Below are 15000 nucleotides of genomic sequence, written 5' to 3'. Positions count from 1 at the left end.
TGTAATGCGTTCCTGCCAGAACAACCACTTTATTTGTCCAGCCAGCTGTCAGAGCCTTTGCACAGCAATTCGGGAGTTCCATGCCTGCCCCCATGTCAATTCGAGAACAGGTGTGTGGCTCATCCCTGGGCAAATGGAGCCATTTTGCAGATAGCAGTATCGGAGAGAGTACGACATCATGAAGAGGAAAGTCCGGAACAATGAGGACAAAAGAGGAGGAGTGTGACCCTAACTCTCACCAACCATGCCCACAAAGGCTGCCAAACCCCACCCCTCCCGAGATGTAAAAAGGGCGGAGCGACCCAAAGTTTTGGTTGGTTGTCTTCGACGTTGTTCATTGTCTTCGAGCTTGGTCGTCGTCGTCTTCTCGGTGTTGGTTCTTCGGCTGCTTGGTGGAACAGAACCAGACACAGCAGAACGGATCGTTCGGAGAACGGGGACCTAACATTTGGGCAGGGCAGGAGACTGAACCAATCAAACCATAGCAATAACGAGTATCACAATGACACTCCTCAAATCGCACTTACCCCTTTACTTACCCTTTCCCACAATTGGGACCAGCGAAGGGCTCACCAGTTCGCACCTGGTGAGCAAAGAGGTCGCCAAAGCCTCAAACTTTCTGATCACACTCTCTTGTCTACTTTTCCTCGGGTGCGAGTCTGATTTGGTGCCACTGGATTGTCATCATAAGTAAGAAGTACAAGGGATCATTTAGAATGGGTTAACTCTGCACCGTCTCCTTTACCTCTTCTGTACATTGTGTACCACACAAATTTCCCATTTGTTACCTTTTGCCGCACCACACAAATAAATGTATGTCGAATGTACGAATTGTGAATAGAACCCTCTTGTCGTAATGTGCCACATACTTTTCCATGGCCCCTTTCTGTCAACAACAAACCCCTTTACACATGCTCTTCCAATCTGCTTGTCATATCTTTTCTTTCATTGGTCCAGCACAGTCCACACTTGTGGTTAGTCTGGGAGGTTTTGTACTCCACTAATTGTTTGACTCGGCAGAAGATCATCAGGTGCAGCGCCGAGGTTGTGGCCTCTAGTTAGGTTGCCGTGCCAACAGAAAGGTATCGTGGAAACCTCGAAGCGTAACCTTGCTCGGCCGGTAGTCGAAGTCAAGCAGCTTCTAGTCCGGGAGCAAAAGGCAGATATTTTAGTGAACCTGGTTTTGCCGGATAAAGTTTTTTTCTATGCTGGTTCTTGTAGTCTAGGGGTAGCTCTTCATGATTCAGGGGGGTGACCGTTCGTAACCCTTGGGTAATTTGCTATATTAACCCTTTTATGCCGGTTACACCCAAATGCGCCCCAAAGTGCTATATTTTGCGATATCTTGAAAATAGCTGTGACCAAAAGTCATCACATTTATTTTTCATCATTATTATTCACAAGGCAAGTATTTTACAGCTGATTTGGACACAATTTGCCCAAATTTGATGATTATTAACCCTTTCCTGGCATTCCTAGGGGATCATATATACCCCAAACATAGGCCTACATTTCCTGCTTTGATCTGTTTATCACCCATGCATATTAAGATGAAGTATTGGCTGAGAGACTTCATTAGTTAGTTAAACTGACAAAAGGTGGCACCATTGCATTGTTTCAGATATTAGAAGCACATGGCTGGGCACCACTCCCACTCTGCTGTGCAGGTTTGTCATGGAATAGGCTCCCAGACTTCCAGTTGTCAAGCTTTATATGAAGTAGTTAGTAAAATAGAATCTCCAGATTAAAATACTAGACAAATTCAGATTGTATAAATTTAGTTTTTACAATGACAGTTATCAAAATGGGCATGACAGTTGTTGTTGTTGGGTGCTGCCCTCTTTTAGCAGGGAACCGTACTAATAAATGTGAACCTTTGTACGGTACTAGCATTCAGGCACAGTTGTAAAATGCTTTCTCCCAGGTTAGAATCTAATTTTTGACTTATTTATTTTCAGGGTTGACATTTTATGGAGTCCGATCAGGAAAGATGTTTCTTCCAGTGGAAGTTTCGCTGTGAAACGAAGAAAGACCCATTAATCACCGCAACCGCTGTTCGAATAAGTAATATCATACGATGTAGCAAGATCTATGGTGATGGGAAGCATTTTGACCTTCAGGAAGCATTGAACCAGAATAGTGAACTTACTATAAAATGCCATAAAACCTGTGTGTCTACATATACAAGCAGTAGACAAACAGATCGTTATAAACGGCAGAATGACACAGAAGCAGACTCTGCAATACCTCAGAAAGTCACAAGACAGTCCCTGTCAAAACCTGGTGGTGAAACGTTCAACTTCAGACAGCACTATCTAGTCTGTGGGGATCATTGTGACAAAGGACAAAAGGCACCCATCTAGGTGGAGAGCAGCATATTTATGTCGAGAAATTGACACCAAACAGTCTTTACTGGAGATATGTTCGAGTGTTCGACATCGCGTTGAAGGGGCAGTCAGTGATCTGCATGCGGCAGATGTCCGTTACCACGCCGACTGTCGGCAGAGGTTTGTCTCATTTCGTGCATTACCTGGTGAATGTGAAACGAAAGGTGCACAGGCAGATGATGACCTTCCCTTTGAGTGGTTTTGGAGTGGTTTTTGTGCAATAATGCATCAAAGACCCCTGTTGTCTATAAATGTTCAAATGTTTTGTGCTGGGTAAAATCAGTCAGGAAAGGGTTAATATCGAGTATTAAGTCATTATTCTATCTTTTAACAACGATGTTGTTAAAAAAAAAACAACAATTAAAACTCCATTGTTGTTTTTTAACAACAACAATGGAGCTAAATGTGAGTGAGGCACTCCCCCCTGGAGCAGATTCAAACTATGCAATGTGGAAATGCCTGAACAGACTAAGATCTGGTGTTGGACGAACAAAAATCGCTCTCTCCAAATGGGGATACTTAAATGACAGGGATGCTGTGTGTAACTGTGGCACTGAACCACAAACCATGCAGAATCTCCTCACATGCCCCCTGCTGGAACAGCCGTGCACAGCATTGGATTTGGCAGAGTTTAATTATAAGGGTCAGCAATGTGCTCAGCTTTTGCTGAACCACATCTAGCCACGTGTACTGTAACTGCTGTTTTTGTGGACACGATAAGTAAGTAATTCTATCTTTTAAGTTGTTTTTTTGGTTACCTTATTTGTGACTAAAGTAAGGATGAGGTGGTTATTGTGCAAACATATGTTGTCTGTGTTCAAATTTTATGTCCTGGGTTAAAATAGCCCGGAAAGGGTTAATACTCAGTAATTCACAATTGTTTTATATCTTAAGTTGTTTTTGGTAACATAATTTGTGAATAAACATCGACACAAGCAAATGGGATGATGTTGCTGGGTTCATTGCAATAAACTAGTGCATGCCCGTACGTGCGTGCCCATACGTGTGTGGCCGTACATGCAAAAAATAAAAAAAGCTTTCAAACCGAATGCCAGAAACAACAACCACACAGGCCATTCCTTCACTCTCGCGTGCCCGTACGTGTATGGCCGTACGTGCAAAAAAAACATAAAACTTTCAAACAACCACACAGGCCGTTCCTTCGCTCTCGCGTGCCTGTACGTGTATGGCCGTACGTGCAAAAAAACCCCAAAAACTTTCAAACAACCACACAGGCCGTTCCTTCGCTCTCGTAAAAAACGACTGGATTGGGGCATTGTGTTTATCTATAAATGTGCATAAGAAATTGAGAAATTATTAGAATACAGTAACTCATCATTATCCGGAAGCTGTGCGTGCCCGTACGGAATGTTCACATCATTCCACGAATTATCGCTCGCATTGAAGTAACAACTGCTGTGATGCTTACACACACAGAGTTAATTAAAATCCAAATTAAAATCAAGTTTACCTCCCTGTCTTTGCTAGCCATGACATTCGCCGCCATTGACCATTGCCACTCCTATTCCATGGTGAGGCGACAGGGTAGGATTTGTAGGAGACCTGAAAGTACAGTGTCATTAGGTATTCCATGTTCGAATTGTTTTAGTTTTAAAATAGTTTTTTAAAAAAAGAAGTTTGCAAGGCATACCACCAAATTGAGATGTATTTCGTTGACAAGCATGTTCAGTAGAGCTGAATTCCTAAACACTTTCAAAGGCCACACCGTTTTGACACTTGGAAACAAAAAAAAAGTTGTGCACTTTTTTTGATAAATTATTTTCGGACCAATTTTTCTTCAATTAATAAATAATAATAAAAATTGTCTACATGTTTATCCTTTATCACGTTAGCACCTCTTCATAAACAACATTGCTGAGGAAACGGCGCATCCGGAAGTTAAGTACTAACTGTCAGGAAGTTCGCATATCGCAGTTATGATTATTCGCAATTTAGTTTTAATGGCCAATTATTCAATTAACACCAACATATTTTGCCTTTTCGCAATGTCATCACAAGGAAAAACACAAAGAGATGAGAAGAGAAAAAAAAACAACAACCCCCCCCCAAAAAAACCTTTTTTTATTGGAATACAGTAAGTCATCACTATCCGGAAGTCCGTACGCTGTAACCCGTAATGGGGAACGCAGCTGAGGATCTCTTCCCCAACGGCCACGCCTACGCAGCAACGTGTTCTGTGATTGGTAACTAATCGGCGCATCGGCCACGCCTACGCAGCAACGTGTCCTATGATTGGTAACTAAACAGCGCATCGGCCACGCCTACACAGCAACGTGTCTTGTCATTGGTTGATAGATAAATGGCCGTAACTTGGGAACCGCTTGTCCGATTAATATCAAACCTTGAAAAGGCACATACTCAGGTCCCCAGCGTCGATTGTGACGTCATACCAAACGAAGAAGAAGAAGAATTGTGACGTCAATCATGCAATAAACAAATAAATAAATAAACATTAATTGTGACGTCATTTGTGACGTCATAACACCGTGTCCTGTCATTGGTTGACAGATAAATGGCCGTAACTTGGGAACCGCTCGTCCGATTGATATCAAACCTTGAAAAGGCACATCCGCGGGTCCCCAGCAATATTCCTGGCAAGTTTGAATCAGATAGGACCGTCAATCGTAATGTAATGCGTGTAGTTATAGACGACATATGTTGTTTTGCCTGTTTTATATCTGGCAACATTAACCGTATGATGTCACTGGAGCAGTTCCAAGATGGTGGCTTCCTGAGAAGCATGCAACAGGGAGGAGCAACGTTCTGTCATCCGTTTCTTGGGAAGTGAGGGTGTAAATCCCAGTGAAATCCATCGCAGAATGAAAATGCAATATGGTGAATTACCATATGACACTGTACAGCCTGGTGTTGGCATAGTGGTTGGGGTAGCGGCTTGGGATCCAAAAGGTCCTGAGTTCAAGCCCCGTTGGCCGCTTGAATTAATACACACCAGGAGGTTGACTCAGCCTGTCATCCTTCCGAGGTCGGCGAAGTGAGTACCAGTGTACTGGGCCTGGTATACACCCCGGTTAGAATAGGTGTACCATATCCCTGTGTCGTAAGAGGCGACTAGGGTTGCGTCAGGAAGGGCATCCGGCGTAAAACATGTGCCAAATCATGATGCGGATCATAACGGATGATCCGCTGTGGCGACCCCTAACGGGAGCAGCCGAAAGAAGAAGAACAAGAGACCATATGACACTGTAAATTCTGTATATGGCTCTTCACTGTGTTCAGATAGCGTGATGCATTTCAGTACTGTATAGATGGCGCTGCAATCTCGGTATGAATGAATGTTTCACTGCTGGAACGATGTGGTATGTCTGCTACTGTGATAACGGACGAAAAGGCTCATGGGTTTTAAAGAAGGTTCGATTCAGAAAGATATGGGAAAATGCACATTTGCGGATATCTTATACCTTTTCCCATAACTTGTTCCCCCCAAAAGTGGAAAACTGATACTGTCCGTAATGTTTGAGCCGAGGCCTACCTTAAACATCTGTGATGATACCAGAGTATGTTGTCGGAAAATATCGATTCATCCAGAAAAAAAAACCGAGGAAATGATCAGGACCGCCATTTTGAATTTCCCGGTCATGCATGGCTCCCAGGATAATGCACGTCGGCTCAAAATGGGCCCAGTATGATGAACTATCAACTGGGAAGGTTCTAACTGTTTATGAGGAATGAGGAAAGTTCAAACAGTGACCATGATACAGAGCCAGAGAGCGTCAACGATCTACGGAATCACCTCGTGGCAAGAGTCGGGCAAGCCGCGGACTGGTGCTTGTGTGGCCTGTGTCAGCCATCACTGACTGTTTTGGAATGTCAGTGTTGTTGCGAGTCATCACGTGTGACAGACAAGAAGAATGAAATAGGTTTACCTGAACGATGTATTACAAGAACAGAACGTTTCTTCAGTGTTTGTTTGGATCATAAGGTCATCTACATCACGCTGCTGATGATGCACGACACATTGAGGAAGGATCCTCTCCAAAACCCAATGCCTAATCAATACGAGGGCATTTCCTATATCGATCTTATTATTCTAAAAGGGTGATGAAGTCATGTGTTGATGTGTTGATGGGTCATGCTTACAGCTTGTCATGTGTTGATGGGTCATGCTTACAGCTTGTCATGTGTTGATGGGTCATGCTTACAGCTTGTCATGTGTTGATGAACTTCAACAACGTATTCAGGAAAGATCTGGCACCACAACACGTGGTATTTCACACCATAACACGTGGTATTTTACACCACAACACGTGGTATTTCACACCATAACATGTGGTATTTTACACCACAACACGTGGTATTTCACACCATAACACGTGGTATTTTACACAACACGTGCTATTTTACATCACAACACGTGGTATTTTACACCACAACACGTGCTATTTTACATCACAACGCATGGTATTTTACACCACAACACGTGGTATTTTACATCCAACACGTGGTAAATTACACCACAACACATGGTATTTTACACAACACGTGGTATTTTACACGATAACACGTGGTATTTCACAACATAACACGTGGTATTTTACACTATAACACGTATTTTACACCACAACACGTGGTATTTTACACGATAACACGTGGTATTTCACACCATAACACATGGTATTTTACACCATAACACGTATTTTACACAACACGTGGTATTTTACACCATAACACGTGGTATTTTACACGATAACACGTGGTATTTCACACCATAACACATATTTTACACCACAACACGTGGTTTTTACACCACAACAGGTGGGCCCATAACACGTGGGTTATGGTTTTACACCATAACACGTGGTATTTCACATCACAACACGTGGTATTTTACATCACATATGGTATTTTACAACATAACACATGGTATTTTACACCATAACATGTGGTATTTTACATCACATATGGTATTTTAAACCACAACACGTGGTATTTTACACCATAACCTGTGGTATTTTACACCACAAAACATGGTATTTTACACAACACATGGTATTTTACACCATAACCCGTGGTATTTTACACCATAACCCATGGTATTTTACACCACAACACATGGTATTATACACCATAACCCATGGTATTTTACACCATAACACGTGGTATTATACACCATAACCCGTGGTATTATACACCATAACCCGTGGTATTTTACACCACAAAACATGGTATTTTACACCACAACACATGGTATTTTACACCATAACCCGTGGTATTTTACACCACAACACATGGCATTATACACCATAACCCGTGGTATTTTACACCATAACACATGGTATTTTACATCACATATGGTATTTTACACCACAACACGTGGTATTTTACACCATAACCCGTGGTATTTTACACCACAAAACATGGTATTTTACACCACAACACGTGGTATTTCACACCATAACCCGTGGTATTTTACACCATAACCCGTGGTATTTTACACCACAACACATGGTATTATACACCATAACCCATGGTATTTTACACCATAACCCGTGGTATTTTACACCACAACACATGGTATTTTACACCATAACACGTGGTATTATACACCATAACCCATGGTATTTTACACCATAACACGTGGTATTATACACCATAACCCATGGTATTTTACACCACAACACGTGGTATTTTACACCATAACACGTGGTATTATACACCATAACCCATGGTATTTTACACCATAACACGTGGTATTATACACCATAACCCGTGGTATTTTACACCACAACACATGGTATTTTACACCATAACACATGGTATTATACACCATAACCCATGGTATTTTACACCATAACACGTGGTATTACACACCATAACCCGTGGTATTTTACACCACAAAACATGGTATTTTACACCACAACACATGGTATTATACACCATAACCCATGGTATTTTACACCACAACACATGGTATTTTACACCATAACCCGTGGTATTTTACACCACAACACATGGTATTTTACACCATAACCCATGGTATTTTACACCATAACACGTGCTATTTTACACCAACACATGGTATTATACACCATAACCCGTGGTATTTTACACCACAACACATGGTATTATACACCATAACCCGTGGTATTTTACACCATAACACATGGTATTTTACACCACAACACGTGGTATTTTACACCACAAAACATGGTATTTTACACCACAACACGTGGAATTTTACACCATAACCCGTGGTATTTTACACCACAACACATGGTATTATACACCATAACCCATGGTATTTTACACCATAACCCGTGGTATTTTACACCACAACACATGGTATTTTACACCATAACACGTGGTATTATACACCATAACCCATGGTATTTTACACCATAACACGTGGTATTATACACCATAACCCATGGTATTTTACACCACAACACGTGGTATTTTACACCATAACACGTATTATACACCATAACCCATGGTATTTTACACCATAACACGTGGTATTATACACCATAACCCGTGGTATTTTACACCACAACACATGGTATTTTACACCATAACACGTGGTATTATACACCATAACCCGTGGTATTATACACCATAACCCATGGTATTTTACACCATAACACGTGGTATTATACACCATAACCCGTGGTATTTTACACCACAACACATGGTATTTTACACCATAACACGTGGTATTTTACACCATAACACGGTATTATACACCATAACCCGTGGTATTTTACACCACAAAACATGGTATTTTACACCTCAACACATGGTATTATACACCATAACCCATGGTATTTTACACCACAACACATGGTATTTTACACCATAACCCATGGTATTTTACACCACAACACATGGTATTATACACCATAACCCATGGTATTTTACACCATAACACGTGGTATTTTACACCATAACACGTGGTATTTTACACCACAAAACATGGTATTTTACACCACAACACGTGGTATTTTACACCATAACCCGTGGTATTTTACACCATAACTCGTGGTATTTTACACCACAACACATGGTATTATACACCATAACCCATGGTATTTTACACCATAACCCGTGGTATTTTACACCACAACACATGGTATTTTACACCACAACACGTGGTATTATACACCATAACCCATGGTATTTTACACCATAACACGTGGTATTATACACCATAACCCATGGTATTTTACACCACAACACGTGGTATTTTACACCATAACACGTGGTATTATACACCATAACCCATGGTATTTTACACCATAACACGTGGTATTATACACCATAACACATGGTATTTTACACCATAACACGTGGTATTTTACACCATAACACGTGGTATTTTACACCATAACACATGGTATTATACACCATAACCCGTGGTATTTTACACCACAAAACATGGTATTTTACACCACAACACATGGTATTATACACCATAACCCATGGTATTTTACACCATAACACATGGTATTTTACACCATAACACGTGGTATTTTACACCATAACACGTGGTATTTTACACCATAACACATGGTATTATACACCATAACCCGTGGTATTTTACACCACAAAACATGGTATTTTACACCACAACACATGGTATTATACACCATAACCCATGGTATTTTACACCACAACACATGGTATTTTACACCATAACCCGTGGTATTTTACACCATAACCCGTGGTATTTTACACCATAACCCATGATATTTTACACCATAACACGTGGTATTTTACACCATAACACGTGGTATTTTACACCATAACCCGTGGTATTTTACACCAAAACACATGGTATTATACACCATAACCCATGGTATTTTACACCATAACACGTGGTATTATACACCATAACCCATGGTATTTTACACCATAACACGTGGTATTATACACCATAGCCCGTGGTATTTTACACCACAAAACATGGTATTTTACACCACAACACATGGTATTATACACCATAACCCATGGTATTTTACACCACAACACATGGTATTTTACACCATAACCCGTGGTATTTTACACCACAACACATGGTATTATACACCATAACCCATGGTATTTTACACCCTAACACGTGGTATTATACACCATAACCCGTGGTATTTTACACCATAACCTGTGGTATTTTACACCACAAAACATGGTATTTTACACCACAACACGTGGTATTTTACACCATAACCCGTGGTATTTTACACCATAACCCGTGGTATTTTACACCACAACACATGGTATTATGCACCATAACCCATGGTATTTTACACCATAACACGTGGTATTATACACCATAACCCATGGTATTTTACACAACACGTGGTATTTTACACCATAACACGTGGTATTATACACCATAACCCATGGTATTTTACACCATAACACGTGGTATTATACACCATAACCCGTGGTATTTTACACCACAACACATGGTATTTTACACCATAACACGTGGTATTATACACCATAACCCATGGTATGTTACACCATAACACGTGGTATTATACACCATAACCCGTGATATTTTACACCACAACACATGGTATTATACACCATAACCCATGGTATTTTACACCACAACACATGGTATTATACACCATAACCCGTGATATTTTACACCACAACACATGGTATTATACACCATAACCCATGGTATTTTACACCACAACACATGGTATTTTACACCATAACCCGTGGTATTTTACACCACAACACATGGTATTATACACCATAACCCATGGTATTTTACACCATAACACGTGGTATTATACACCATAACCCATGGTATTTTACACCATAACCTGTGGTATTTTACACCATAAAACATGGTATTTTACACCACAACACATGGTATTTTACACCATAACCCGTGGTATTTTACACCACAACACATGGTATTATACACCATAACCCGTGGTATTTTACACCATAACACGTGGTATTTTACACCACAACACATGGTATTTTACACCACAACACATGGTATTTTACATCATAACATGTGGTATTTTACACCATAACACAAACAGACAGAAAGGGGTGAAAACATAACCTCCTTCACCTTCCATGGTGGAGGTAATTAACATGATTGATCTTGGTGAATACCTCACATCCATCTAATGCCAATATCAATGACCAATGACAAACAACAAAATGCAATATTTGTGGGACAAGGAAACAAAGTAAATGAAGACATATTTATCATTTACATATTATATGATAGATATATCCTCCTCCTCCTCCTCCTCCCCTTTACATCTCCCAATCAAATGGAGGTTGTTATGATTCACTCCCTCTTGTCTCTCCTCATGTTCGTTCATCCCCTTGTTGATTTCACGTGTTGCCACACTGTCGGTGCGTTGCCTTCTCTCTGTGACTTTGCTCCTTCATGAGCCACTACTTTGTGGACAAAATTTCCAACATCATGTTGTCAATCTTTTATATACAGTCCTGTACTGTGTACGAGTATGCACGTGTTACGATTACAGGACCCGACGTCGTTTTGTTTCCCGATTTTCTGGAACCTTTCGTGGTGGTGCACAAGCCGTGCTCTCAAACATGGATGGGAATGCATCATCCGTCTGGGTCAACTTGGTTTTGGGATACAAATGTGGTGCTATTACATACTTGGGGTCAACAAACAGAAACTTCTCCTCGAAGTGATGTTCACAGATACGGGCCAACTTTTCCAGGGCGTGGAGCAGTTTCAAAACAGCCAACCAGACTTTGATTGAGCTCCGTTTACCCCACGGTAGAGAAAAGAATGAACATCTTGGATCCGATTTCTCAGTCCTGGTACAGCCTGGAGCGCAACAACTTGGCATGTTTTATTTGGTGAAAGTGTCAGCGGTGGCAGCTGTGAACGGCCATGAAGCACTCGTGACGTCACACCCAAAGTTCAACGTTGCAGATTTCTCCAAGCTGCGATCTCTTCCAGGTTTTGACTCGAAGTCCTAAATCGTGACATAAATTGATATATACATTATATTTTGGGAAGTTTCTTTAAACTAATGCCAAAATGTTCAGAATTCAATGCCCCATCTTGTGATATGTGACATGACACAATGACGTAATAACCCTTATTAGCGGTTGGGAGTCAAAGGTCAGGGGGGGTCACGACATTGCAAAATGTGCGGTTTTAGTCATAACACGGTCAATTCTTATCCGATTTGCATGAAACCAACACCAAAATGTTGACTGTTATGTTCCCCACACTCTAATACCAATTACAAAATTAAGAGTACAAAGGTCAAGGTCGAGGTCATGAAAAGGTCAAAATCGTCATTTTTGTACAATGAATGTTTGTTTGTTCACAATAAATAACTTATTTAGAAAAACAGAAACTCGTGTGTGCTAAATGCCCCTAAAATGCCAGAAAATAATTTCTTATAATGTGACCAGTTGTCATCAGATTGACTTGACACCGACACCCAAAAAGGTCAGGGAGTTCATACAGAAATTGTACAATGTACGTGAATCAGGGTCAAACAGCAGGAAATTTAATGTTTTTAAGCCATTATAACACATATGAGATGGCAGATGTGGTATGGGATTAAATACCCTCACAATCAACGGTTTCTGGGGGGGGGGGGGGGGGGACAAAATGTCGCGTTGGCGAAGGTATGCGCTCTACTGAGTGCCCGTTCTAGTTGAAACTTGCATTTCATATTTTAATTGTCACTCAGCTTTTCAGTCTAATTCTTCAAGATCTACAAACATGCCAAGCAGCCCCCACCACTCCACAAAATTCACAATCGTAGGGTCCATACACAAGCTTGGCAGGACGCTCCTCCTGACTCGATATTTATTTATGTTCATTTCCCTCTTCCTCGTACTCTGCAGCCGCTGCTCACCAGTAAAACTGAAAACGATGGCCCAGACAGCATTTCCTCAAGAACACAATAACGCCGTTTCCATGGAGACCACCATGTTGTTCAGCGGTGCTGAGCGTTGCGTTCCGTTGGAGTGCTTGCTAGAGCGCTTTGAATCAGGCAAGCCTCTTGTTGACGGAACACACTCCCGGTCACAGTAGTAATCTTTTCTTTAACATTGAATGCAATCTTCATTTTATGGAGATGACGTTCTGTTTTGCGATGACGTAGTTTTACGTTTACCGTAAAGCCACTTGTTTACACGTCCGTCTCTCGAGGCGACGGACCACGTGGTAGTTGTTGTTTTACACGTCCGTCTCTCGAGGCGACGGACCACGTGCTAGTTGTTGTTTTACACGTCTGTCTATCGAGGCGACGGACCACATGGTAGTTTTTGTTTTACACGTCCATCTATCGAGGCGACGGACCACGTGGTAGTTGTTGTTTTACACGTCTGTCTATCGAGGCGACGGACCACGTGCTAGTTGTTGTTTTACACGTCCATCTCTCGAGGCGACGGACCACATGGTAGTTGTTGTTTTACAGAATCAACTAAAACAACACAAGTAATGGCGGTTCAATTACTTACCCTTGTCGGAAATGACCTCGCACAGACGTCCCAATATCCTTTCAGACTTGCCGTCTGAGTACATGTACGCCGTGTCTATTTCTGTGAATCCAGCGTTGTTAAAAGCTGATACTGCCAGAGCACTCGCCGTCTCGTCCAACCTCCGACCAATCTCCATACCGCCGAGCAGCATCCGTTGAACAGAACGCGCCATGTCGAGCTGAGAGTTACACTCTTGTAAATTCCACTAACTTTACATAAATATAGCAAAGAGAGGAGAGTGGTCGGGAAAAGGAGCAGGAGGAGAGGAAGATCGAGGGGCGTGGCGAGAAGGTAAAGGGGGCGTGTCCATCAAGATCGGCCTTGTCGGTCAGGCGCGAAGCAGCAAATGAGATGAACGAGGTGGAGACCAAACGGGACACCAAGGGGGCGGGACCACCAAGGTCGTTGTCCTTCGTGAAGAGCAGGCGAGCTGTCACCGGCACCCTGAAGAAATTACGTAAATTCCTGCCCGAACGACTTGGTCGACGTCAGGCCTGGCCAGCCCGTTCGTGAAAGACTTGGGCCGAAAATTCCCCCTTGGTCACAACCTTCCAAGAATGTGGGAATAACAATGTTCTACACCTTTGATGAGGTGGTCTTGTTGTTGTTGTTTTCCTCGTACTCCATGCTGGAATCCCACGATATGAAACAACAAAGAGCAATGGGAGGTTGTAGACCATTGGTCCTCAACCTGCGGCCCGCGGAGCCCTATATGGCGGCCCGCGGAGCCCTATATTGCGGGCCGTGGAGTCCCATACTGCGGCCCGCGGAGCCCCATATGGCGGCCCGCGGAGCCCTATATTGCGGCCCGCGGAGCCCTATATTGCGTCCCGCAGAGCCCTATATGACGGCCCGCGGAGCCCTATATTGCGGCCCGTGGAGCCCTATACTGCGGCCCGCGGAGCCCTTTATTGCGGCCCGTGGAGCCCTATACTGCGGCCCGCGGAGCCCTATATTGCGGCCCGTGGAGCCCTATACTGCGGCCCGCGGAGCCCTATACTGAGGCCCGTGGAGCCCTATACTGAGGCCCGCGGACCCCTATATTGCGGCCCGCGGAGCCCAATATGGCGGCCCGCGGAGCCCAATATGGCGGCCCGCGGAGCCCTATATTGCGGCC

At 42.5% G+C, this 15000-nt stretch overlaps 1 protein-coding gene across 1 annotated transcript in view; it reads right to left on the bottom strand.

Moving 5' to 3' along the window:
* LOC147025928 (aflatoxin B1 aldehyde reductase member 2-like) overlaps positions 1 to 14190 on the bottom strand; it is a 33176-nt gene extending 18986 nt beyond the window's left edge. The window contains exon 1 of the mRNA XM_085880838.1: positions 13863 to 14190. Within this exon, the coding sequence (XP_085736964.1) occupies positions 13863 to 14055 (193 nt within the window). The 5' untranslated portion in view covers positions 14056 to 14190. The remainder of the gene's footprint in view (positions 1 to 13862) is intronic.
* Between the last annotated feature and the right edge of the window lie 810 nt (positions 14191 to 15000).

Source organism: Eptatretus burgeri, chromosome 5, assembly GCF_056783735.1.
Source record: "Eptatretus burgeri isolate ZD-2024b chromosome 5, Ebu_testis_v1, whole genome shotgun sequence".
Classification (NCBI taxonomy): Eukaryota; Metazoa; Chordata; class Myxini; order Myxiniformes; family Myxinidae; genus Eptatretus; species Eptatretus burgeri.
The sequence above is the reverse complement of the archived record's forward strand: the minus strand, read 5'-3'. Positions and strand labels throughout refer to the sequence as shown.